The 25058-nt window shown below is 33.8% G+C and overlaps 1 protein-coding gene and 1 long non-coding RNA gene across 5 annotated transcripts in view; one reads left to right on the top strand and one right to left on the bottom strand.

Moving 5' to 3' along the window:
• Nucleotides 1-567: 567 nt before the first annotated feature.
• The window catches only part of Diap1 (Death-associated inhibitor of apoptosis 1), a 52710-nt gene continuing 28219 nt past the window's right edge, over nucleotides 568-25058 (bottom strand). Inside the window, exons 1-2 of one of the 4 annotated variants that reach the window (XM_067757498.1) lie at nucleotides 18320-19555; nucleotides 568-2330 (exon numbers count right to left, since the gene is read on the bottom strand). In XM_067757498.1, the coding sequence (XP_067613599.1) occupies nucleotides 851-2215 (1365 nt within the window). In that variant the 5' untranslated portion in view covers nucleotides 2216-2330; nucleotides 18320-19555 and the 3' untranslated portion in view covers nucleotides 568-850. Of the gene's footprint in view, nucleotides 2331-4894; nucleotides 5020-6089; nucleotides 6696-18319; nucleotides 19556-25058 lie in introns of those variants that run through there. The other 3 variants (XM_067757500.1, XM_067757499.1, XM_067757497.1) reach the window with 3 other exon arrangements.
• LOC137233946 (uncharacterized) lies at nucleotides 15677-18872 on the top strand. The gene is made up of 2 exons (XR_010947617.1): nucleotides 15677-16044; nucleotides 18692-18872. It is a non-coding gene; the product is annotated as an uncharacterized lncRNA (long non-coding RNA).

The following is a 25058-nucleotide window of genomic DNA, read 5'->3' as shown; positions in this document are numbered from 1 at the left end:
TGTCATGGTCCATACTTCTGCACCATCTAGTACTACTTCTAGACCATGATTTTCGTTTCCCAGAGCACAAAGTAGGATTTGGTTTTGCAAGAGTGATTCTTTGCTGCCTTTCTAGACTAACGTTGTTGTTTGTGTTAATGCTAGTTCCTGGTTCCCAATCTCAACCATTTTTTCATTGGTAGGGTGTTTTAGAAGACGGATCCCAAGCCCAGTGCCCAACCCAGGTATGGGCATGATCTTAGATCGTGGTCTTTTAATGCGAGTTCGTTAAACGTTTTGTGGTTGTCTCATCCGAGGCTTGTTAAATTTATTCAGGACGGGAACTAAGCAGAGCGCACAACCCATGTACGGAATTTTAATTTTATTCACCTCTTATGACAGACAAACCCACTGCAGGTATATTCCAAGCCCCTCGCAATTATTTCTCCCTGCTTATTGGGTACGCACATTCATAGATGGTACATGGGGGATACATTCAAGGGTTTTTTCATTTTGCGATGGTTCCTTATATCAAGTTACCACTGTATATGCGCTGAACGTACATTGCGGAAATAAAAACACCACGGCTTTTTGTTTTTCTTTTTTGTTTGGTTTTTTTTTTTTGTATTTGTTATTATTTTTAAATGTTAAGAATAAGTAATATTAATTACATAAATATATATATATTTCAATTTTGTATTTTTAGTCGGCCAGTTGTAGCTACATACACACATACATATATATGCACATTTTTTTCCTTTTGTTTACCACAACTGGCCGAATTGCCGCATATCAACATTTTTATTATTTACAACGACGCGGGTTGTTAGTCTACGTTTATTCAATAATAATAAATAGTATTTATAGCTGATTAAGGAAAAAATACACGCATCACATTTGTAAAGGGTTTCCGACAAACCGGACATTTTGACACCGACGACGCACATTTGGCGCATGCCACCACATGACCGCAGGGTAAAAACGCGGTATTATACTCATCGGCATAGCATATTTTGCACAGTTTCTCCTCAGCAATTGCTGGTGGCTGCTGTTGTTGTACATTGGATTTTTCTGCTGCTTGGGACGCTTTCGCTGACCCCGTTATTGTTGTACACGTCGCTGGTGTTGGCGGCTGATTTGATGTATCTATTGTTGGTGGCGTACATGCGGGTGTTGGTGGTTGCTGTTCATCTTCAGTTTCAGTTGTAGTAGCTTCGCTGCTACACTTCTCATTTTGCGTTTTAAATTTAGCGGCAACAGCATCAATAAAGTTTTGTCCTTTTAACAAATTCAAATAACGACATTTAGGTAACCAAAGCGCATGCTGTTCCCATGGTTCATCATCATCATCCCAATCTTTTAGACCACAACCACAACTAAAACACTTTACGCGATCACCAATGCCTGTATAGAAGAAACCAGCATCCGCTAATTGTTTTGGACGTTGTTTCATATTACGTGGCCATTCAGCAAATGAACGTATACGTGCTGCCTCTATAGCATATTCAGGATATTCAGGCCGATACAATTGTAAATCATTATTACTATTACCACATCTGTGTGTATGATTGAGACTGTGGTTATTGTATTGCGCCGCTGCTGTTGTTGTCGCACCGCTACTAGCTATGCTATCATATTGATACGTAGCAACGCCTAAACCAGCTGTTGCAGCAGACGTCGTCAAATCTTCACCAACGTTGTTGCTCTGCTGCAAATTTGATTCAACACTACCCGTCGTTTCAAATTCGAGTCCTTCATTACCACAAACATCATAGCTAATAGGCGGTAAAATACGATTCAATGTATCACTATTGAGTGGCACATTATTGGTAGTGCGCCTTCTCAACAACGGACAATTGGGTGAGAAACGTAAATGTTCATTTACGGGTTGATCTTCACGTTCCCAGCGTCCAATTTCAACTTCACAAAAATAACATTTCACCTTATCATCCTCACCCGTATAAAAGAGACCAGTTTGGGCTAGCTCCTTCTTATTCAACCATTCGAGTGGCCAATTTTCGAATGTTTTTAAACGTTCATCTTCACGTTGATATTTTTCATCCATAGTAAATTGTTCGGGTTTCCATTGATGATGATATAGTTCATTCGTTTTATTATCCGTTACGTCGCAGCTGGGTGTTGCATAGAAAAATGGTCGAAAATATGTACCCAAAAAATGGGTCGCATTCGTGGTGGCTTTGTATGTTGAGGGTTTCTCAGTTATAGTTTCAGACATTTTGATGTTGTTGTTGCTTGATAATATCACCAAGTTGTTTACTATTAAATGTTGTTGTTATTGATAAAAATAATATTGTTTTAAGCGCTTTATTGCTATTGTTGCGAGCGTAAGTCTGTAAGTAGAATGAAGAATGAAACAAATTTGTTAGTCAATATATAGGTAAAAGGTAACAACAAGAATAAACTACGAACAATAACAGTTATCAAAGTTGGTACTAGATAAGCAGGGATGATATTGCTGATATAATTTTGCAAAACTCATTGTTGGCAGTCTGTTTGCACGTAGCGTAGAGGTAATAATGTAGAATCTTGAAATTGGAAAATTTTGCACGCATACCTATAAAATTTTTAAAAGATACGCTCAGCAAATAAACATATTTATATATAGGACATAGACCTCGCGTTTGTAAGCAAATTTCAACAAAAAAAAGAGGGTACTGTGTTGTTTTTTTACTGCAGCGTTTCTTTTGAGTATTCTAAATACTCTCCTTCTCTCTCTAGAGAGCGCGCTGAAACAATAGTTTTGAAATATTTGTTTACGCTATGACATAGAATACCTATTGTGGCGCCATAAGTCGGCAGCATTACTCAGTTAATTTTCGTCATAATTATTGCATACACACATTCATTGTTGTTATTATTGTTTTTTTCTATTATTTTGTATTACTAAAAATTCTTAGAATTCCAAAGCTTTCTAAACGCTTCTACTTATAAATGCATTAAGTATTGCAATAGTTTTTGAAATCAAGCCCAAAGTACAATGGTCGTGTGAATTAAAAATAAGCAAAAGCTTAATCTTCAAAATTTTATTAAAACCAATGCTTATTTTTTTATTTATTCGGTCCATTGGATTTTTCACAATAAGTTGTTAGTTTTTTATCCTTCAATAATTGAAACTTATCATTTAATCTTTTATGTCTTCTATTTTATTTTTTGAAAAGTATTTTGTTGTAAAATTATTTAATTTTGAAAATATATCAACTTTATTTATTTTTAATTTTGAACTTAGAAAACAAGTCTCTAAATTTTAACTAATTAAAAATTTTTTTAATATTTCTCCTTTTACTATTTTTTAACATTATTTTTATGTCTATTTTGTTTATCTTTACCCTTTTCCACACCCTCTCTTTCTCTAAATATTTTTATTTTCACACATTTTTATTTCTTTTTTTTTCTAATTATTTTTTTTTATTTTCGTATCTGGAATTATTTTTTATTTTCCCAACTTAATTCCCGCCCCCCCCCCCCCCCCCCCATCTTTAATTTTTTTACCCATTTTTTCGTTTTATTATTTTCCCATTTTTTATATTTTCCCATTTTTTATATTTTCCTAATTTTTATATTTTCCCATTTTTTATATTTTCCCAATTTTTATATTTTCCCATTCTTTTTATAATTTCCCATTTTGTTTTATTTCCCCATTTTTTTATTTCCCAATTTTTTTATTTTCCCTTTTTTATTTTCCAATTTTTTTATTTTTATTATATTCCCATTTTCAATTTTTTTTGTATTTTTTATTTATTTTTTTCATATTCCCATTTTTTTTTTTTTTTTATATTCCCATTTTTTATTTTTTTTTTATATTCCCATTTTTTGCTTTTTTTTTTATATTCCCATTTTTTATTTTTTTTTTATATTCCCGTTTTTAATTTTTTTTATTCCCATTTTTTTATATTACTATTCTTTAATATTTTTTTTACCGTCTAACTATATACATAGTTTTTTTAAATTTTTTTATTTATTTTTTTTTTTAATTTTGGAATTTTTTCTTTTTTTTAGTTAGCTTATTTTATTTTTATCTTCATTTTTTTATAATTTTTTTATTTTTTGCAATTTTTGTTTTTGTTTTTATCGACCTATTGATAAATGATTCAAGGTTCGATTCGAGCTCAAGGCCATAAACGATAATTTTTATGGTTAACGGCTAATGGTTAGCGCAGCATGCCTAAAGCGTACTGATGAAGGCTTATAGCACCCTTCGAAATGGATCTATCTGCGCAACTACAATAATTATCATTAGAAAAAAATATTGTTTCTGGCCTTGAGGTCGAATCGAACATTGAATCATTTGCAATTTTCCTTTATTTTTTTTTTATCTTTTTATTTTTTTCAATTGTTGTGCATTTTGCAGAAATAGTTTTTTGTTTTAATTCAAACATTGCTTTCTTTGTATTGTTATAATTTCTGTTTTCAATTTATATTCTGTTATCGAGTTTATTTTTCATTGCGTTTTCACTTTGTTATCGGTATTATTCTCATCGTATTTTTATTGTAATCGATTTTCTGTTTATTTTGTCATCGATTTCATTGTTCGCGGTGTTTTAATTTTGTTACTATTTTTTTATCATATTTTTATTTTGTTTTCGATTTTATTGTTCATGCTGTTTATATTTTACATAGAATTTATTTTTATCGTATTTTTTCTTGTTATAATTTTATTTTTCTTGGTGTTTACCAAATTTGTTATGTTGCTGTTTTCATCTAAGCTTTTGTAGATATATTTTCTTCGCTGATAATAAATCAAAATGCACTATAGAAAAATTATTCTTAGTCAGCTAACTTGATAACCATTCTGATATGAGTGCTTAACTCCCTCTGGTTCATTTTCATTTGTTTTCCTACTTTGCATATTTTTTTTTTTCCTATTTCATATTTTTTATTCAACTTTCATTTTCACCTTATTTTTCCTTCTCTATACTTTCTATTATAGAAATAAAATAAATAAATACACAGTCTAAACGCTCTATCGACATCGAAGACTCGTTAATAACTGCCAATCACTTATGAATATGAATGCATTTTCACAAAGCGATTGTTGTTTAAGTTGCCTATTGCGCATACAATTACAACAACAATACAAAACTTGATAAATTTCTATAGCTAATGAAACACTTGAAAAAATCACCTAGTATGTAACAAATAAATATTCAATTGTAGACATTAGATACGTAGACATATCTAGAATATTTTTATAATACCAACTACAGGGTGCATGTGAGGTAATCGAGGGCATATTGCGATTGAGACACCTCGCCCGATATGATTTTACAGTGTAGTATAGATTTTTTGCGAACGAAATGTAATTTTTCGTTTTTTAAACTAGAAAAGACTATGCGAAAAAATATCAGCTAAATTTAGAAAACTTATATCATCGATTATCGAAATCAAATTTATCGTTTAGACATGTTTCAATAATTTCAAACTTTTTTTTTAGAAAACTTAGCGGCCAGTGGCGGATGTTACATAGTATAGTTTATAAACTGATATTCTTAAATTTTGAAAAACTGAAAATATATTAACAGTACAATAACTTTTCCAAACCAGGGGGTCGTATGAACGAAACCCAGAATATCAACGACCTTAAACGAATACTATTTTCTTCAATATTCAATGTGGGGGCTTTGGACTTTGGTATACATAGAAAAAAATGGACATATGTTTGTGGTGTGTATGTATACAAGTTTTCGTAGCAAACATATGTCAATGAGGAATACACACACAGATTCATATGAACGAAAAAAAATGGCGCTGGAAAATGTTGCAACAAAATTATCTTGAGTGCAGTTTATAAGCAATGTTAATGCAATAATGAAAATACAAAGCTTTTATCGTTTTAAAAGCTTTTTAAAAGCAGGCACGATCGTTTTGTTTATAGTTTTTCTATAATAACTTGGCTCAATTTCTTTAAGTCCTTGTACTATTCCTAGTAAAGAAAAACTACCGAGTTTACACTTTTATCACTCACTTCCGGTTTCTTGCAAATACTTTGTATTATTATGAGTCTTTTGCATACTTCAATATTAACACAATAATATTTTAAAATTTATATTCAATTTATAATCGCAAGTAAAAATATTTTTTTTTGTGCATACCTTTTAGCAAAACACTTTATGGCCGTCGTATGTAAGTAGTATACACAACAAATTTACGAAGTTTACCATTCAGCCTGCAAATGCTTTCCATAAACGAAGTCAATGACTGGCTAACACAGCAACGCCGCCATTTTTATTTTTCAACTTTTTTCTCTTCTTTTTTTCTACACACACTTGGAGAAAAAAATTAATGAGTGCAAATTTTTTTGCAAGACTTGTGAAAATGTCCGTTAACTTGCAACTGATGTCTGTTGTATCCTGGCGTTGACAATCTAATGACTGAATCCTGGAAATGATGAGCAAAGCTAGCGTCGAGGACGAAACGAGCGAGTAAAAGTGCTGCGCAGGACACTACGCATACTACTAACAGCAGCAATAGTAAATATTGCTTAGGGGTGGAAGTGGTGGTAACATATGGAATGAAAGACAGCACCCCTTAGCGCCAAGAAGCCAGCTGCCAGCTTGATTACATACAGTCGGTGACAGTGTAAATGAAACTGTGCATTTTTATTGTTTTATTTTACTAATTGTTTGTTTATTTCATTTATTTATTAATTTTTCTAGAATAATTTTTTTGTGCTAATTGATTGTTAGTTTTTATTAAATTATTGTATAAACTCTCTTTTTCATCTTTACTTATTAACAATTATTTTAATTTTTTTATCATCGTTGTATTATGTTTTTCTTTCTATTTTTTTCTTCAATATATTTTTAATTATTTTTCAAAATTTTTTTATAATAAATTTTATAATTTTACTTACGTTGTTTCATACTTCAGTTTTATTTGATTTTAAATTCTTAATTTTTTTACTATTTTTATACTCAGTTGAGCAGAGCTCACAGAGTATATTAAGTTTGATTGGATAACGGTTGGTTGTACATATATAAAGGAATCGAGATAGATATAGACTTCCATATATCAAAATAATCAGGATCGAAAAAAAATTTGATTGAGCCATGTCCGTCCGTCCGTCCGTCCGTCCGTTAACACGATAACTTGAGTAAATTTTGAGGTATCTTGATGAAATTTGGTATGTAGATTCCTGAGCACTCATCTCAGATCGCTATTTAAAATGAACGATATCGGACTATAACCACGCCCACTTTTTCGATATCGAAATTTTCGAAAAACCGAAAAAGTGCGATAATTCATTACAAAAGACCGATAAAGCGACGAAACTTGGTAGATGAGTTGAACTTATGACGCAAAATAGAAAACTAGTAAAATTTTGGACAATGGGCGTGGCACCGCCCACTTTTAAAAGAAAGTAATTTAAAACTTTTGCAAGCTGTAATTTGGCAGTCGTTGAAGATATCATGATGAAATTTGGCATGAACGTTACTCTTATTACTATATGTACGCTTAATAAAAATTAGCAAAATCGGAGAAGGACCACGCCCACATTTAAAAAAAATTTTTTTTTAAGTAAAATTTTAACAAAAAATTTAATATCTTTACAGTGTATAAGTAAATTATGTCAAGATTCAACTCCAGTAATGATATGGTGCAACAAAATACAAAAATAAAAGAAAATTTAAAAATGGGCGTGGCTCCGCCCTTTTTCATTTAATTTGTCTAGGATACTTTTAACGCCATAAGTCGAACAAAAATTAACCAATCCTTTTGAAATTTGGTAGGGTCATAGACTTTATGGCGTTAACTGTTTTCTGTGAAAATGGGCGAAATCGGTTGATGTCACGCCCAGTTTTTATACACAGTCGTCCGTCTGTCCTTCCGCATGGCCGTTAACACGATAACTTGAGCAAAAATCGATATATCTTTACTAAACTCAGTTCACGTCCTTATCTGAACTCACTTTATCTTGGTATGAAAAATGAACGAAATCCGACTATGACCACGCCCACTTTTTCGATATCGAAAATTACGAAAAATGAAAAAAATGCCATAATTCTATACCAAATACGAAAAAAGGGATGAAATATGGTAAGGTAATTGGATTGTTTCATTGACGCGAAATATAATTTTAGAAAAAACATTATAAAATGGTTGTGACACCTACCATATTAAGTAGAAGAAAATGAAAAAGTTCTGCAGGGCGAAATAAAAAACCCTTAAAATCTTGGCAGGTATTACATATATAAATAAATTAGCGGTATCCAACAGATGATGTTCTGGGTCACCCTGGTCCACATTTTGGTCGATATCTGGAAAACGCCTTCACATATACAACTACCACCACTCCCTTTTAAAACTCTCATTAATACCTTTAATTTGATACCCATATCGTACAAACAAAGTCTAGAGTCACCCCTGGTCCAGAAAGGCCCACTCCCTCTTAAAATACTCATTAACTCCTTTCGTTTGATACCCATATTGCACAAACGAATTCTAGAGTCACCCCTGGCCCACCTTTATGGCGATATCTCGAAACGGCGTCCACCTAATGAACTAAGGATTACTCCCTTTTAAAATACTCATTAACACCTTTCATTTGATACCCATATCATACAAACAAATTCTAAAGCCACCCCTGGTCCACCTTTATGGCGATATCTCGAAAACACCTATCTCGAACACCTTTAAAACGAAGGCGCACTCCCTTTTAAAAATACTCATTAACACCTTTCATTTGATACCCATATCGTACAAACAAAGTCTAGAGTCACCCCTGGTCCACATTTATTGCGATACCTCGAAAATGCGTCCACCTATAGAACTAAGGCCCACTCCCTCTTAAAATACTCATTAATACCTTTCGTTTGATACCCATATTGCACAAACGAATTCTAGAGTCACCCCTGGCCCACCTTTATGGCTATATCTCGAAACGGCGTCCACCTATAGAACTAAGGCCCACTCCCTTTTAAAATACTCATTAACACCTTTCGTTTGATGCCCATATTGTGCAAACAAATTCTAGGATCACCCCTGGTCCACCTTTATGGCGATATCTCGAAACCGCGTCCACCTATGGAACTAAGGATTACTCCCTTTTAAAATGCTCATTAACACCTTTCATTTGATACTCATATCGTACAAACGCATTCTAGAGTCACCCCTGGTCCATCTTTAAGGCGATATCTCGAAAAGGCGTCCATCTATAGAACTTAGATACACGCCCTTTTAAAATACTCATTAATACCTTTCATTTGATACCCATATCGTACAAACGCATTCTAGAGTCAACCCTGATCCACCTTTATGGCTATATCCCTAAGGCCCACTCCCTCATAAAATACTCTTTAATGCCTTTCATTTGATACACATGTCATACAAACACAGTCCAGGGTTTCCCTCGGTTCATTTTCCTACATGGTTATTTTCCCTTATGTTGTCACCATAGCTCTCAACTGAGTATGTAATGTTCGGTTACACCCGAACTTAACCTTCCTTACTTGTTTTATTTAATCTCTTTTGTTCTGTCATATTTATTTATTTTACTTTTGTTTTAGTTTTTCATTTTGCTTTTTTTGTTGAAGTTGTTTTTTTTTTCTATTTTATTTTTTTATATAAATTTTTTTATTTATTATATTATTTATTCTATTTAATTTATTTTTTTCTTGGTTTCTTGTTTTTAATTTTTATTTTTTCTTATTTTTTATTTTTTGTTCGTTTGATTTTTAACATTTTTTTCTTTATTTTGTTGAAGTTGTTTGTTTATTTTCTATTTTTTTTTTTTATTTACTTCTTTTATTTTATTTTTTGTACATTTTTTAAAATTTTTCTTATTTGTTTTAATTAATATTTTCAATTTGTTCTAATTATTTATTTCCTTTTTTATTTTTTATTTTATTTATTTTGTTTTTATCAAATTCTAGTTTAAATTTTAATTTAAATTTTCTTTTATATTATTTGTATTACTTTGTTTTTCAAATTTTTCTTTAGCAGCACATAAAATACATATGTATATGTACATATGTACATATGTATGTATTTCTGTCGCATTTCGACGCCGAGTGACTGTATGTACGCTATATCAGACTTCATTGAGGTCTTCTCCCTTAAGGTAACAACATCAAGCAGCAGCAGCAGCAGCTGCAGCTGCAACAACATACGTCGCTGCCGCTACATATTTGGGGGTAAAGCAAATGGATGATGGATGACATGCGATGATGGCAGCGACCACCGCGAAGTTTCACGAAATTTCGTTAAGCTGCATCACCATCAAAGACGACCAAGTCATCGCCTTGCTGATACGTTTTTGAGTCGAGTGAGTACTACGTCGTCAACGAGTCGAGTAGCCGAAAAGCAAGTTGTGGAGTACGCAACCAGAAGGCGTTTCGTTTAAACGTAAGCATTGAAATACTCATAAGCGAGCGAACGATGAGCTATGTATGTATCAAAAAATTGTTTACCATGAGTTACGACAAAATCTAGAGACGAATAGCAAATTTTTGCAATGACAGAGAGTTTGCAAATGCGCAAATACCCATCTGAAGTACTAGGGGTTGTTAGCGCTGGAAGGCAAGTGTGAAATATGTATAATTTTCCAGCAAACTCGTATATCATGCTGGGTGTCGCACTGGAAGGTATGAATATTGAATATTATGAGATGCTCAAGACTTTTCCAACGCACTATAATAGCGGATAAACGGCATACGACAAACAACACCCAACCAAACGAATGTAATAACAATGAAACATAACTGTGTAGGACAAACAGCGAGAACGATGCCGCCGCCTCTGTGAGGACGATGATACCAACGAAGGACGACGACGTTAACGATGATAGCTAAAGATAATAGTTCAACAAGGACGACGACCGAACCTGTGTGGACTAGCTGTAATATCTGAACAACATTGGGTGTGAATGCAAGTACACACAAATAAAACTCAGCATAATAACCCTCGTGTTAGTAGTAGTATATTTTTCTTTTCTTTCATTTTTCTAGTGCATACATAATAATCAATGAACCCTACAATGAACGACCTCGACTAGCTAGGGGCTCCGACCGAACACCAGTTATAAATACAAGTATAGAAAGTAGTAGTTGTAGACGAGAATATTGCACGACGCAAATGCATCTACGTTTTAAGTTTTGAAAATTGTTCGCGAGGTCGTTAGTTGCACAACTTTGCAACATTTCACTAAGCATTGCCCGTTGTAGGAGGAGGCCAAAACTGAGTGTGAAAGAGTAGATGATTGGCAAACATTGGCAGACGCGCAACACTTTACTTGAAGGTTTCTTCGTCGTAAAATTACGACTTTTTTTAAATTAAATAGCATTTGGTGCAAGGAAAAAAATTACACTATGGCGGCGCTGTGAAGTTTGGCAACGTCGCTTTGCCAATGCAATAGCGGTACTGTGTATTTGTTCTGAGAGTTGTAAAGATAAGGTTCACATCAATGTATGTATATGTATATGATTTACAATGTTATTGATGAAAATTTTAATAGCAATGAAATTATCGAATTATTTTATAATTTACCAATTGTAAAAAAATGCTCGTTCTATAATAGCTCAAGAGAACATATTAGCCAAATTCTAGGCACCCTTTAAACTTTGTTCTTTTACCATTGAGCCTGACATTTCAGCTTTAGCGTTTTTTGCTTTGAATTTTTAGCTTCAAGTTTTCATTATTCATTATTGAATTGTGAGCTTTTCAATCTGAGCTTCTAGCTTTGACATTTGACCCTTGTTCTTTATCCTTCGAGCTTTTAGTCTCGACTATAGAGTTTTGACTTTTTCTTTGACCTACGACCTCTGAGCTTTGAGATTGGTATTGTTTTTATATTTGTTTTTCATTTATTTTTGCGATTTTCTTTTTTTAGTTTTGTTTTATTATTTAGGTAAATTTTTCTTTTTCTTTTACTTCTTTTACTATTTTTTAATTAATTTTTCAAGTTAGCATTTTTTTATTTTCATGTCTTGTTATATATATCTTTGTTTGTTTGTTTATTTATTTGGTTGGAAAAAAATAGTGTAGCCCTTGAAGATGCTGAAATATTCAGCGAAACGTCGGGCGTAAGGTGAAATAAGTTTGTATTTGCCTAATAATTTCCCTTAAGAAACATAATTGAACTGATCGCAAAAACAACATTTTATTTTAGTTTTATTTTTTCGTTTTTTTTTTTTTGTTTAATTTTTTTTTTTAGTGAGTTTTTGTCTATAATTTTTTTATGGTTTTCAGTTTCATTTCTTTTTTTTTATTACTATTTTCTTTTTTTCGGTTTATAGTGATATTATTTTCTTTTTTTTATCGTAGTGATATTATTTTGTTTTTTTTTAGTTTTTTTTTGTTTCATTTGTTTACTTTTATTTGCTTTTAGTTTTTTATTTAGTTTTTAATATTTTGTTTTTTTTTTTATTTTGTTTTTTTTTTTATTTTGTTTTTTTTTTATTTTGTTTTTTATTTTGTTTTTTTTTTTTATTTTTTTTTTTTTTTGTTTTTTGTTTTATCTTTTGTTAGGTATATTTTTTCTGTGATTTTGTACCTGCTTTTACTATTCTATATGATTCTATTTCTCTATCTATTTATCTGTAGTTTGTTTTTTTTTGCAACTTAACTTTTCATTTTTATTTTGCTATTTCTTCGTAGCGCCCAGACCTGTGCCCGTATTACGTGTTACGATCCGTGATCAAAACTTATTTTTTAAATCACAATAGCACTGAAACGATGGATCGGATTAATGGCATATGCGAACTAACGACAAATAGTACTCGTTGGATCCATAACTTATTATAATTTTTAGAAATAGTTTGACAGTTGCATAGTTATCGCTTGATTAAAAATGGTTTTCAGTCACTGATCGTAACACGTAATACGGGCCCTGGCTAAAATGGACATTTTCTCAAATCCGGGAACTGAACTAGATAACCATGCATACTCACAAATGTAACATTCCAAAAAACCTTCTGCAATAATGTGTTTATTTGGCTTTACTTTTAATTAGCAATCAGTTTGCCGACAAAGGCAACAAATTTCGAAAGCTATAAAATTCAAATAAAGTAAAAACAAATTATAGCAGCATACCACAAAAGCTGTCCAACAAACAAACAATCGAGCATAGCAGGGCAACATAACAAGTCACCAAAACTGTAACTACATACAAAAAATTTTCTCGAAGAAACAGGCTATTGTAAGCGAATTTGATTGAGTTTCATGAAGGTACCATAATGGTATCCAACATTGCATTTGCAACTACGAGAAATTGCTGCATGCAAGCAGAGACCGTAAAAAAATTTTAATAAAAAAAAACACGGAAAGCAAGCACAAATGCAGCAACATCAAATGTAACCAAAGCACAACCAAGTCACGCCAAGCCATACGCTTGAGCACCATTCACCAAAAAAACAACAACAATCAACCAAATAAACAGGCAAGTAAACGAATCAACAACGTAGATATCAATAACAATACAAGCAACAACACAACTTGGGGGCATTTGCAGCAGACTGTGAGAAAGTTTCAATGGAATGCAGTCAAACAGCAACTTGAGTGCAACATAAAAAAACAAAACGCAAACAAACAGCATACAACAACAAAACAATTAAAGAAGCAACATAAAAAAAACCAACGACAAATACAACATATAAAGCAAAGCCAGTAAATACAGCAATGCACTTAAGAGGCAAACAACACGTTGTTCATGCACGAGCTAAGGCATTAAAAGTTGCTTATGCTAGAAAGTGATGGCAACACTGTGTCATACAAAGCCAGAACCATCAATGGAAATATGAAAAAGTGGAGTTGCATATGTTGTTGTTGTTCATTGTGGTTGAGGTGTTGTTGTCAGCGGCGATAGCAATGGTGCCAGCAACATAGCACATGCATTCACGAATACATGCAAATATGCATCCATATGTATGTAGTATATACGGCTGTCTACCAAAAACAAGAAGCGCTAGTATTCAGATCTTTTGGCAATTAAGGTTACTTGCTATAAATACATATGTATGTATTTCATTTGTTACGATAATAAGACTAAAGAACAAAAAATGTATGGTCTATAAGAGCCCGGGACTGCCCGACCTTTGTCATTTTATAAAAGTTGAAATTTCGTCAGTGCATACTTCCAACTGAAGCAGGATGTTGGTCCATTATAAAACTTGAGTCATGGTGGCTTTAACAGATATCGTGCAAAAATTTTGCAGATAAATAGACCTTTCTTTCGTCATTTTATAAAGACTGATTTTCATATATGGTCTTACTCACGATATAAGCAGCCACTAGCCTCATTGCCAGACACTTTCCATAGTGGTTTTGATTAGCCAGACAGGCCATTCCCCCCTCCCCACACCCAAGTTCCATGAGGAGCTTGTGGTCGCCAGAGCCTCGTCTGTTAGTGAAACAGGATTCGCCGCGGATAGGTGAGGTTGACAATTGGGTTCGGAGAAGCTATATATATATTGCGCTGGCAACCTGAAGGGTTGCGTTACACAACCCCTTGAATCCGGTATTTTAGTCGCCTCTTACGACAGGCATACCTACCGCGGGTATATTCTGATCCCCTTACCCGCTGGGGCCGGAGCCTGGTCCTCCTTTCTGTCTTTGTTTCAACAGAAACTCTGTCTTCTTCAAAGAGATCATCCAAATTTAGGGTAAACTCTTTTACAGCATTTCTTGCCCTTTCCGTGTTCTTGTACTTTTGCATTTTTCTCCTATCATTCTACAGTTTTTCCAGCTTTTCTATGGGATTTTTCTTTTGTTTTGTAGCTTTTCGAGCTTTAGTCAAAAAAACCAAAACCTCGTCAACAGCAGTTGTGGCAGAGTCTCTCACATTTAACTTCACAGGTCGCAAATTGTAGAACATAGTAGCTAGAACTTGTCGATTGAAGGGCGCTTACATCCAGTTATCTGATGAGCAGGATAGTCAATTAGAAAAATTTTGTCTCTACCTGAACTTCTCATGCCAGATGTAGAAGCCATCACGTTTACGAGAAATAAAAATGTTCACTAGAAGAAAGAATGACACTAACTAAAACAAAGAGTACGTGTTAGCAGTCAATGTCTTTTGTAGTTAATATTTAGTAGGTTTTTTAAACTCGATCACACGAACGTAGAACAAAGTAACTCTTTCACTGTTCAGCGAATACTTTTCAACTGGCCAAGCAACCAAATTCATAAAAGCAAGAACCACCTAGCTATCCTTTTCATTTTTTAATAACAGACTCTGATTCCCTGGACTTCCAAAAAAGTTCTGACCTTTTTTTATACCCTATACGATAAAACCACCCTAATGGTACCTATTGAAATTATTAAAGTTTGAGTAACTAATCACACTTTTTTCAAATTCTTCGAAATTTTTGAAATAAAATTTTAATGTAATGAAAATTAAGATTAAAAAATTTTAAACGTAAAAAATGTAGATATTTAAAACCATTTTATTTAAAAAAAGACTATTAAAACGCCTGCAGTAACATTCGATTTTCGTTTTTGAAATTAAAAATTAAATTGCTTAGCTTTTCAAATATCTCGCGCTCCTATTTATTTGTTCGACAGCTGTACAAATGTGCATTCACAAAAACCACCCAACAAAAACACAACACTAGGAAGAAGAGTCGTCAGAGAGGGCGGAAAAAAATTCTCCGTAGAAATAATAATTCAACTCATCATAAGCAGACGGAGAAAGGCAAAACAATGCATTGGTCTGCAACACTGATTTGCAGTAAGCATAGAGGAGGTGAGGTGATTACAAGCTAAAAATCAAAGCGACGAGTAATCACACAAACGAATTCAGTCAATGCTTTACGAGTAAAATTATTGCAAAAAATATGTAGAGGAGCTTACAAAAAATATAAAAGTATAGAGTATACTCATACGAGATGTATGGCGGTGAAGGGTATGTGAGCCGAAACGAAACCAATTGAAGAACTCAGCCTCTTAACTATTGAAGACTGAAGCTGAGAAAAGTCGATTTAACGAAATAAAAATTTACGGTGTGATGTTGTAACGAATACGAGGATGTACTACGTTGTCTTGGTGCAATGATGCTGTGCGCGACCTTTTGTGAGCTCTATTGTGACGATGTCGGCGGCGGCGGGTCCAAAGGTACGAAAATAGTTGACTAAGCTTTTACAGCTGCTGCTGCTCGGCTGGAGCAGCGATAGAAAATGATTAAAGCGCCGCCATCAATATATTGTTGTTGCATGCTGTTGTTGTTACCGTAAAATTTTTAATGATGTTGATGTTGTAATGTGATAATTTTTGGTGTTTTTCTGTCTTTGTGCAATAAATCTAATATTATTAAACTTACATATGGGGTATTCCATCCCATTTCGACCAATTTTGAACCCGACCCCTTTAGAATTGGCTGAAAGTTTTTCTTCTTTTTCTAGCTTATGAAAGACGTTTTTCAGAAGTTTTTCAAATTTTTTCATCCAACTCAAAAAAAGTTATGAATTTTTAAAAAACACCGTTTTTGTTTTCAAAATGCTATAACTTTTTCAAAAATTGACGGTTTGGGATCTTTTTTTTTAATTTGTTTTTAAATGTACTTTTCGGAAAAAATTCAAAAAAATGTTTAAAGTTTTTTTTTTGATCTATGTATTTAATTAGCGAGCTTTGCTCATATTGCCAACTCAAAATAAGTTTTAAATATTTTTAAAAAACTTTAAAAATTTTTTTAAATCTTTTCCGAAAAGTACATTTAAAAACATTTAAAAAAAAAAAAAAAAAGATCCCAAACGGTCAATTTTTGAAAAAGTTATAGCATTTTGAAAACAAAAACGGTGTTTTTTTAAAAATTCATAACTTTTTTTGAAAAACTTCTGAAAAACGTCTTTCGTAAGCTAGAAAAAGAAGAAAAACTTTCAGTAAATTCTAAAGGGGTCGGGTTCAAAATTGGTCGAAATGGGATGGAATACCCCATATACATAAATAATACAGGTAAAAATGTCTCTATATCTCTCATATTTTTATATATTGTTTATGTAGATGTATTACTCATCTGTATGTGTTAAAAAAAACACCAGTTGAAATATCTAATTACAAAAATTTTGAAAAGAAAAAGTAAAAACAAAAACAATATTTATATTCCAACAACTGCGAAATAAACTGCAAGCAAATAGCTTTTTTATAAAATAACAAAGAAAAAAATAGGGTGTTACATTTTAGTAAAATGTTTGCTTAAAAGTGGTTACAGCTTCATATTTTGCGACACTTTTCAACACAGAATACTTTCGCAGGCTTAATTTTTTTTTTTTAATTCGTAAAAGCGTCCTCGAATCTTGTATTCAAATACTTCGCAAGATTAAAGTTGGTTGAGTCAAGCAAAGTCTCTCCAGCTCACAGATTCAAAGAGCGCTACGCAATGAGAGCTTGCACAATTCAACATTCGTCAGTCGATGCGATGGGTGCGGTACCAGTACTCATCATTCGACACTCAGACAAATCGTTAGTGCTTCACCAGACAGCCGAACTACAGTTTGTATTTTTTTTTTTCAAACTCAGAGCAGAAACTTGTATTCGCTTATCTTCCACCATGGTTTTTACAATCATAATTGGATAGTTTTTTCGTTTCCCAGCTTAACTTAATTTTTAAATTTTTTTCTAATATAAAAGTTTTGAAAATTTGATTAATAATTTTCTTTGCATTATTTTTTGCAATTTTTTCTAATTTTTATTTTGTTATCTATTTTATAATTTATATCTTTATTTTATAATTTTTAATATTTTCTATTCCATTTTATAGATTGGTTTTTTATTTCATATTTTTAAATTTTATTATATTTTTTCTATATTTTCTTTTAGTTTTATATTTTTTCACTATGCCTTTTATTTTATACATGCTAAGCATTCGTCCCGAGTTTGAGATGTGAAAGCTCGCCGCTGAGCAAACGATAATTTTGTGGTATATGAATATAAAAAAACTAAAAAGAAAAAGTATTTCTTCAAAAAAAAATTAATTTAAATTAAAAATAAGTTTATTAAAAACAAAATTCATTTAAAGAAGAAACAGTTATTAAAAAATAAAATTTATTTAAAGAAATTAAAATTAAAAAAATGTTTTCCAAAAAAAAAACTGTTTGCCTCCTTCAAGCGATTGTTGGTATTAATACAGAAAAAAAACTTGTGTTTTCTATGGGCTGCCGTCCAACGAGCTTTTAAGAAATATTTTTCAAATATAATAAGGCAACTGACACAAACTCTAAATGCCAAATTCCTTGGAAAACCTCGTGAATTTATAAGCATTTTGTTTTTTTTTTTTTCTTTGCCATCTATTATAGTTATGGGGTATTTGATAGTTTAAGTGAGTTGCGTCAATAATTTTTTCTTCTTAAATAAAAAAAATCAAATACAAATATTTTTTTTTTTTCAAACTTACTAACAGCTGCTGATCCAAACGATCCCAAAAGAATTTCTATTGAGTAAAGATATTTTCCTTGCACACAAATTGTCTCACCACGACAAATGCAGTTCATTCGATAATTTTTTTCGTTTTGGAATTTATTTTGAATTTTTTTTATATATAGCCTTTTTATGTTTTTTTTTTCAGTCTTAATACGTTCTCAATGTGTGTGTTTAATATAAACAATTAGATATTATAAAATTACTAAACAAATTATATAACACAAAGATTTTCAACAATAAATTATTGCAAAGCTTTTTTCAAAAGAAAGAAAATATAATTTTCCACGTTTTTACTTTTGTACTATTTTATTTTGTATGTGTTTTACGTGCGTGTTGGCACCAACAGACTTAATGCACTAATGATTTGACGAGCGTTCAGATACCGGAGACGAAGTTAAAAACCAACCATGGAGCATTGTGCAGAAACCGTATTGAAGGGACCAAAAATAAAAATGTCTGCATTGGGAAACAAATAATACACATAAAAATATGTAGTAGTAGGAGCAGAACTTGTAGCAACAGCGCGTTATAATGCATTGCATACAGTACATAATAGGGGTTGCAGTGTTGCCAGATGAGTGTGAGGAAAAACTGAAATGCAGCAGAGAAATGGCACAGTCCAATCGAATGTTCTGTGCAAACATTTTTTGAAAGGAAAAGCTAACTGCTTGCAAAAACAACAGAAAGATAATTCTCAAAGGTTTGAGAATATCTTAATTCCCAATGTAATTTCTGGCATTTCAAACCGGAGGTCGTCAATTAGTGAAAGAAATATTCGCGCTCAACTAGTTCTCTTTCGTTTACTAGTCGCTTAACATGCCGAGAAGCATCATCGAAACAACATACTTACGCATTATTTTCTGAGCGTTAACAACTATGCATGCATACATTTTGCCTCGTCGCCCGTTAAACAACGACTAGACCATTAACACTACAATGATTTCACTCCTACTAGCACAGTCACAGCTACAATTTTAGTGTCCATTATTTTTAACCTATCCATAAGTTGAGAAACACTTGGAAAGAAAATTTCGATTTTGTTTTATTTTGGTGATTGAAACGGATTTAAGAATATTAAATTTCTCAACTTGAAAACGAATCAAAGTGCCATATGAAAAATGTACCCTTTTGTTTGAGCACGCTATCATCGGTTATTTGAAATGTATTTAAGAACTTACATTTGAGACTTCAAAAAAAATAAAATAAAAATTTCCTTAAATCTTTTCAAATTGAGACTGAAAGTTTCTTAGGAGATAACTCCCAGTACAACAAGAGACAGGACACGGACACTTTTTATAACAGCAAAAGCCAAACGTTTCCGCAAACTGTTTATTGTAAACTTCAGAGTCAATTGAATAGCATTTGAGAATTGTTTTTCGTTTCCATTTCGTTTCGGTTGTGTGTGGAATGTCTTTGGGTATGTGAGAAGTCTCAATTTGATAACTAGCAAAAATACCCATGTGTATAGCTTTTTAATTTGAAAAATCTATCAGGCATGGTATAACCGTTGGGCTTCTGTCCCGAGCGGTACTAATTTTAATCGTAGTGGTTCTCGCAAGATGACACATGTCGAATTTTACAATATCTGAAGAGTCGCGTTTTGCGACCGACGTGTAACACTTCGGATATATTTTGACCCATAGGAGAACCTATGACTAAACAGTTATAGAAGAGCATTATGATCTTAATTGCAAATCACGATCACACTTATGTACCAGTAATCTCACAGATCCAAGTACAGCTCTCGCTGCAGCAGGACTTTAATGAATCAATTAAATGAAAATACAGTTCAGAAGTGGTTAGGTATATGCCCGTTGTGGTCAATTTTACATGAGGAAGCTAAAATTGTATACGTGATGCTTTCCGATCTCTGTTTCAACGGTTGTTTCTAAATTCAATAAATGTTTATAATATAGACAAATAAATTGGGTGAGTTAGGCTAGTCAAATATTTAAACGATGACTTAGTTTAGATTGCCAACCGAGTAAGTTTACAATATCCTCGAGTTTAACAAGGATGGGATATAAAAGCAGACGGGACATAAAAGAGAAACTTTTGGTTTTCCCATCATTCATCCACGAAATTAAATACTGCTTAGTCAAAACGTTTACAGTACCGATTTTTTCTTCTTGTTTCTGACTTTTTAACAAAGAATAGGTAGTGTCCTTCCTTCGTATACCGTCGTTTTCAATTGGATCAGCGAGTAATTTACAGTCGTGATATACATTCGGATCAAAGAAACAAGAGCGGGATGAGGATAAAGATATATAATAATTAGCTCGTCCTACATCATAGACCAATGTATTTACTATCTGCAACGTTATATATATAGGTTTAAGTCCGCCCTGTGCGAATTCTCAGTTTCTTGAACACTGAGGTTGTAAGTTGGTTTCACTGAAGGAAAACAACAGAAATGTACAACTTTGAACAAAACTTTTCCAAGAAAAAACTTCTCAAAAACATATCCAAAACGCCACCATGTTTTAATGCTAATCTGGCAACGTCACACCTAAGTCGTTTGGCCAACCCAGCATATTGCATACATATATAGATGTAATGAAAAACATTGGAATGCAGTCAAACAACTTTTTTTCAGACTTCAATTTTTTTCCTATTTTTATGTTTGAGTTTACCTGGCGACTTTTAGCTGCAGCCCAGTTGATTGCATTTATATGTGTGTATGTATGTATGTATGTAACGAACAACATTGGTAAACTGTTTCGTTGTTGTTTTTGCTTAACTCATACACCAAGCAACATGAAGTTAGATATTCTTATTGGAAAAGTGCAATGGGTACAAAGAACGGATCAACAAGGCATACCAGCAGCCAACGCACTGGGCGGCCTCTGAATGCCAACGAGTCAGAGCTCAGAAACCGGAGAATACCCATAGCGGAGCATTATCGCTGTGTGTGTGTGTCTGGTATATGTGCCTGTTGATAGGACAGGGGGGACAAGAAGTATAAACGTTACTAAGAGTTTCAGTCATCTAACCTTAACAAACAACCGGTCAACAACAAAAACAATACCATATAATATGTATCTACTCTAGAAATACCAAAGAAGCATAATGTGACATACATAAATACGTACGTACGTGCTAGAGATGTTCGTGAGAATTAACCCGCAGCAGCTATACAGTCCATCTAACGCCTTGTCTTTCGACTGCCTTACAGCAGTCTATTTGAACGCGGCAAAACGTGTGGGTTTTACCCTATGCGTCACATCCGTACATCAGCTCGATCGACTTACACATCCATACAATGAGTGCACTATAGTGTCCACCGAGAGAACTACGCAGGGTACTTTGCGTGACCCGTCAAACCCCCCCCCATAATTTTGGCAAATCGACTGATATCACTTCTGGTCAGAGGATTACCCTGCAAGATGTAGTCTCTGACCAGAGGTTGCTTAGCTGACCCGAGGTTCGTTTGTATAGGAGTAGACCACAGAAGACCAGCGGAATTGCGAACTACATATAACCCTCTAAGTCCGATTCACTTTTACTTATGCGACTACGACCCTGAACCCTGATAATCCCAATCTTAAATTGGTTCGATTCAATCGCAAGCGTGGTCAGGCACAACGAGACCACTCTCGATCAAGCCACAGCTGAGATCAGAACTTTATTTACCGCTTGGCTATGAAAGTGGACGTTTACGAATGTATCGTACCCAAATTTAATCGTTCCCGAGATTGTCGCTTGTTGTCGGAACGTACCGGATCTATATCCGGCAAGGGCCATTACATCGATAATCAAAATTTATCAAGAGAATCATTATGTTGAAGCTTGCACTGGGGTGGTTGTCGGCACACAATAATCTATCCTCCTTACGTTGAATACTGTGGTGAGGTAAAAATTGCTGGAACGCCCGAAGTCAAAGAGCCCAAGCGGTAAGCCTCCATCATTCCTGACAGCAGAGATCACACTTCTCCTCGTAAAAAGTACCAGTCCCAAGTACGTGGTCAATCTCTGGCTTCTAGGTGCACCAGAAGCTCGTTTACTAGCACAACCCAGATTAGAGGCGACAGAACACCCCTCTGGTAGACACTGAACACATTTCTCTCAACTGTAGGCTCAATCTGCTGCGACAGTTCTGTTGCACAGAAGTTTTTTTTTAATAAAAAATAGCCAAATACCACCGGCGCCCTTTTGATGGCTACAGGCCATTATTAAATGCCTCTCCGGTGTCTAGAAAGACACGAAGGGCAAATTAATTGGGATCTAGGGGTCCCACCATTTGTTTTACATGAAAATTGAAGAACTGTTTCATTGACCTGCACCAGCAATAGGCATGCTGCGAAGCCCGAAAAGCCCCCAGAAAACTTGTATCGAATGAACACAAAAATCAGGCGCCACAACTATTTAAGGAGAAACGAATCCTTAGAAAATAAATGAGCTTTAGTGATTGCACGCCCCTTATCGCCCAGCCACCGTCCACATCGCTCAAAAAAACAAAGTGGGAAATAATTCTTACGGAAATTACGGAGCATTGCACAGTTACTCCTCCTTGCCCTAATATAGAGCAGTCGACTTGAAGCGCTCAGGTTGTCAAAGGATTAGGACCACCAGAAAGACGCTATTGCCCGAAGAGCTGAAGTTTTAGACAATTTCGTATATATGTAGCTCATCCAACTTCCTACAATACAGGTCCCAGTTAGTGCTTCTATGATTTCTAAAAGCTATTCTACTAGGATACACTTAATTACCCGAGAATTGAATATATCTCTTTACACTGCGAACCAATTTTTTAGTTCCTTATTTACCAGGACGAGATCCAAAATTTCCCTTCTAACCGCTGTATCAAATGTCGGCTTCTTTCCCCTATTAGATCTCATCTACAATATAATTTAATAAAAACTCACTTCCCGCATTTGTATCCGAGATATCCCAGAATGCTATGGTATACATTCGCATCTGCGCCAATAATCAGGCCCGCTTTGCTCCGCCTTGATTCGACTGTGATATCGCAGATGATACTCTTAAATGGTGCTCAAGGTATCCTTCTTTTTGTTTTACAATCGAGTAAAGGGTCGTACTGGGCCAAACTTACCTCGCGACCTGAATTATTGATATTTGTACAGTGATCCCGTGAATCCCGATATATTCGTGCTATATCTAGCACGTACCAATATAAAGCACATACATATACAGTGCACTCGCGATAATATTAACACCCTATTATATGAACACCCCAAAATATGAACACTTTTTCACTTCCATTGAGTACTCTAAAATATGAACTTTTGGCAAAGGCCAAATTTCAAGAGCCTCATAAATTGGGGACTCCCCTAGTTATTTAAATTTAAAATGTACATAACCGTCGCTGAGAAATGCTCGCGTTCACTCGTATACACATGCCAAAGATTATCGAAAAGAAAAGATGTTGCAGGCGCAAACTTCGGTGGAAAGCAGCGGAGCGTAACAAAATTCTAGTAGGTCACTTCCATCACGCCAAAAACTTTAACACAATTTTTAACATAATTTAAGCACAGAAATACACTGATTGGAGTTTTAGAGAGTAAAAGTTAAAATTCTGAACACATTACCTGAAAAAAAAGTGTGCAAATAATTATTAAATAACAAATATAGACAGTGGTAGTTAACAAATTCTGCTGTGGTAAGTGGTGAATGTGACCTACTAGAAGTTTTGTGAAGCTTGCTTCACACGATTTTTCGTCACTGCAACATCTTTACTTTTCGATAACCTTTGTACATGCTTACAGGCTATGCTTTCTCTAACGTTCAGTAGTCAGTACAAATTTTCAAAGTCGTTAGTTGGTCATTTCATGCGCGCATGATTGGTACTTCATTTTCTTGCAAAAAATTCTAATATCGATCAGTTTAAAAAGTGCACACAAAAAAGCACAAGTTTTTGACCTTAAGAGAAAAATCAGATATTCTGGAATATTTACGAAAGGGTGAAAGTGTTACTAATTTAGCTCGGAAATATGGAGTGACAAAGTCTACAATATGCGGAATTAATAAAAATAAAAATGCTATCTCTAAATGTGTCAACAATACCTTTATCGGTCCTGGAGAGAGGAAAACTTTGCGTCATTCAGAGTACCCAAAGATGGAAAAATCTCTGTATGGATGGTTTTTGAATATGAGAGACAAAAAGCTCCCGGTTAGCGGGCTTATGTTAAAAGAAAAAGCAAAGGATCTTCATTTTAAAATTAAGGAAAATTGCTTTGAATTCAATGCCAGTGATGGATGGCTTCAAAATTTTAAAAAGAGATATGGCGTTCGTTGCTCCAAGTTTCTGGAGAAAAACTATCTTCACAGCCCAAGTTAGTTGACCCATTCAAAAAAGCGTTAAAGGCGAAAATGGAGGAACTTGGATTAAGTCGTATGCAACTATACAACGCCGATGAGTCCGATTTATACTGGAAACTTTTCCAACAAAAGACGTATGTGTCATCCTTAGAAAAAACTGCTCCAGGTGTAAAGATGGAAAAGCAAAGAGTAACTTCCTTGTGCTGTTCAAATGCGTCAGGATCTCATCAACTCAAGCTTCTTGTAGTCGGAAAGGCTAAAAGCCCCCGTTATTTTAAAGGTTTCGACTGCTCAGTGTATTATCGACATTCTAAATCCGCTTGGATGACTACGGCTATTTTTAAAGATTGGTTTCACCGTTCATTCATACCTGAGGTAAGCTTTCATATGTAATTCTATCTCAGTAGCTTAAAGCTCATAAAATTTGTTTAGGT

The sequence above is a fragment of the Eurosta solidaginis genome, chromosome 5 (assembly GCF_040869045.1).
Source record: "Eurosta solidaginis isolate ZX-2024a chromosome 5, ASM4086904v1, whole genome shotgun sequence".
NCBI lineage: Eukaryota > Metazoa > Arthropoda > Insecta > Diptera > Tephritidae > Eurosta > Eurosta solidaginis.
Note: the sequence above shows the minus strand (reverse complement) of the source record. Positions and strands in the feature narration are given on the sequence as shown.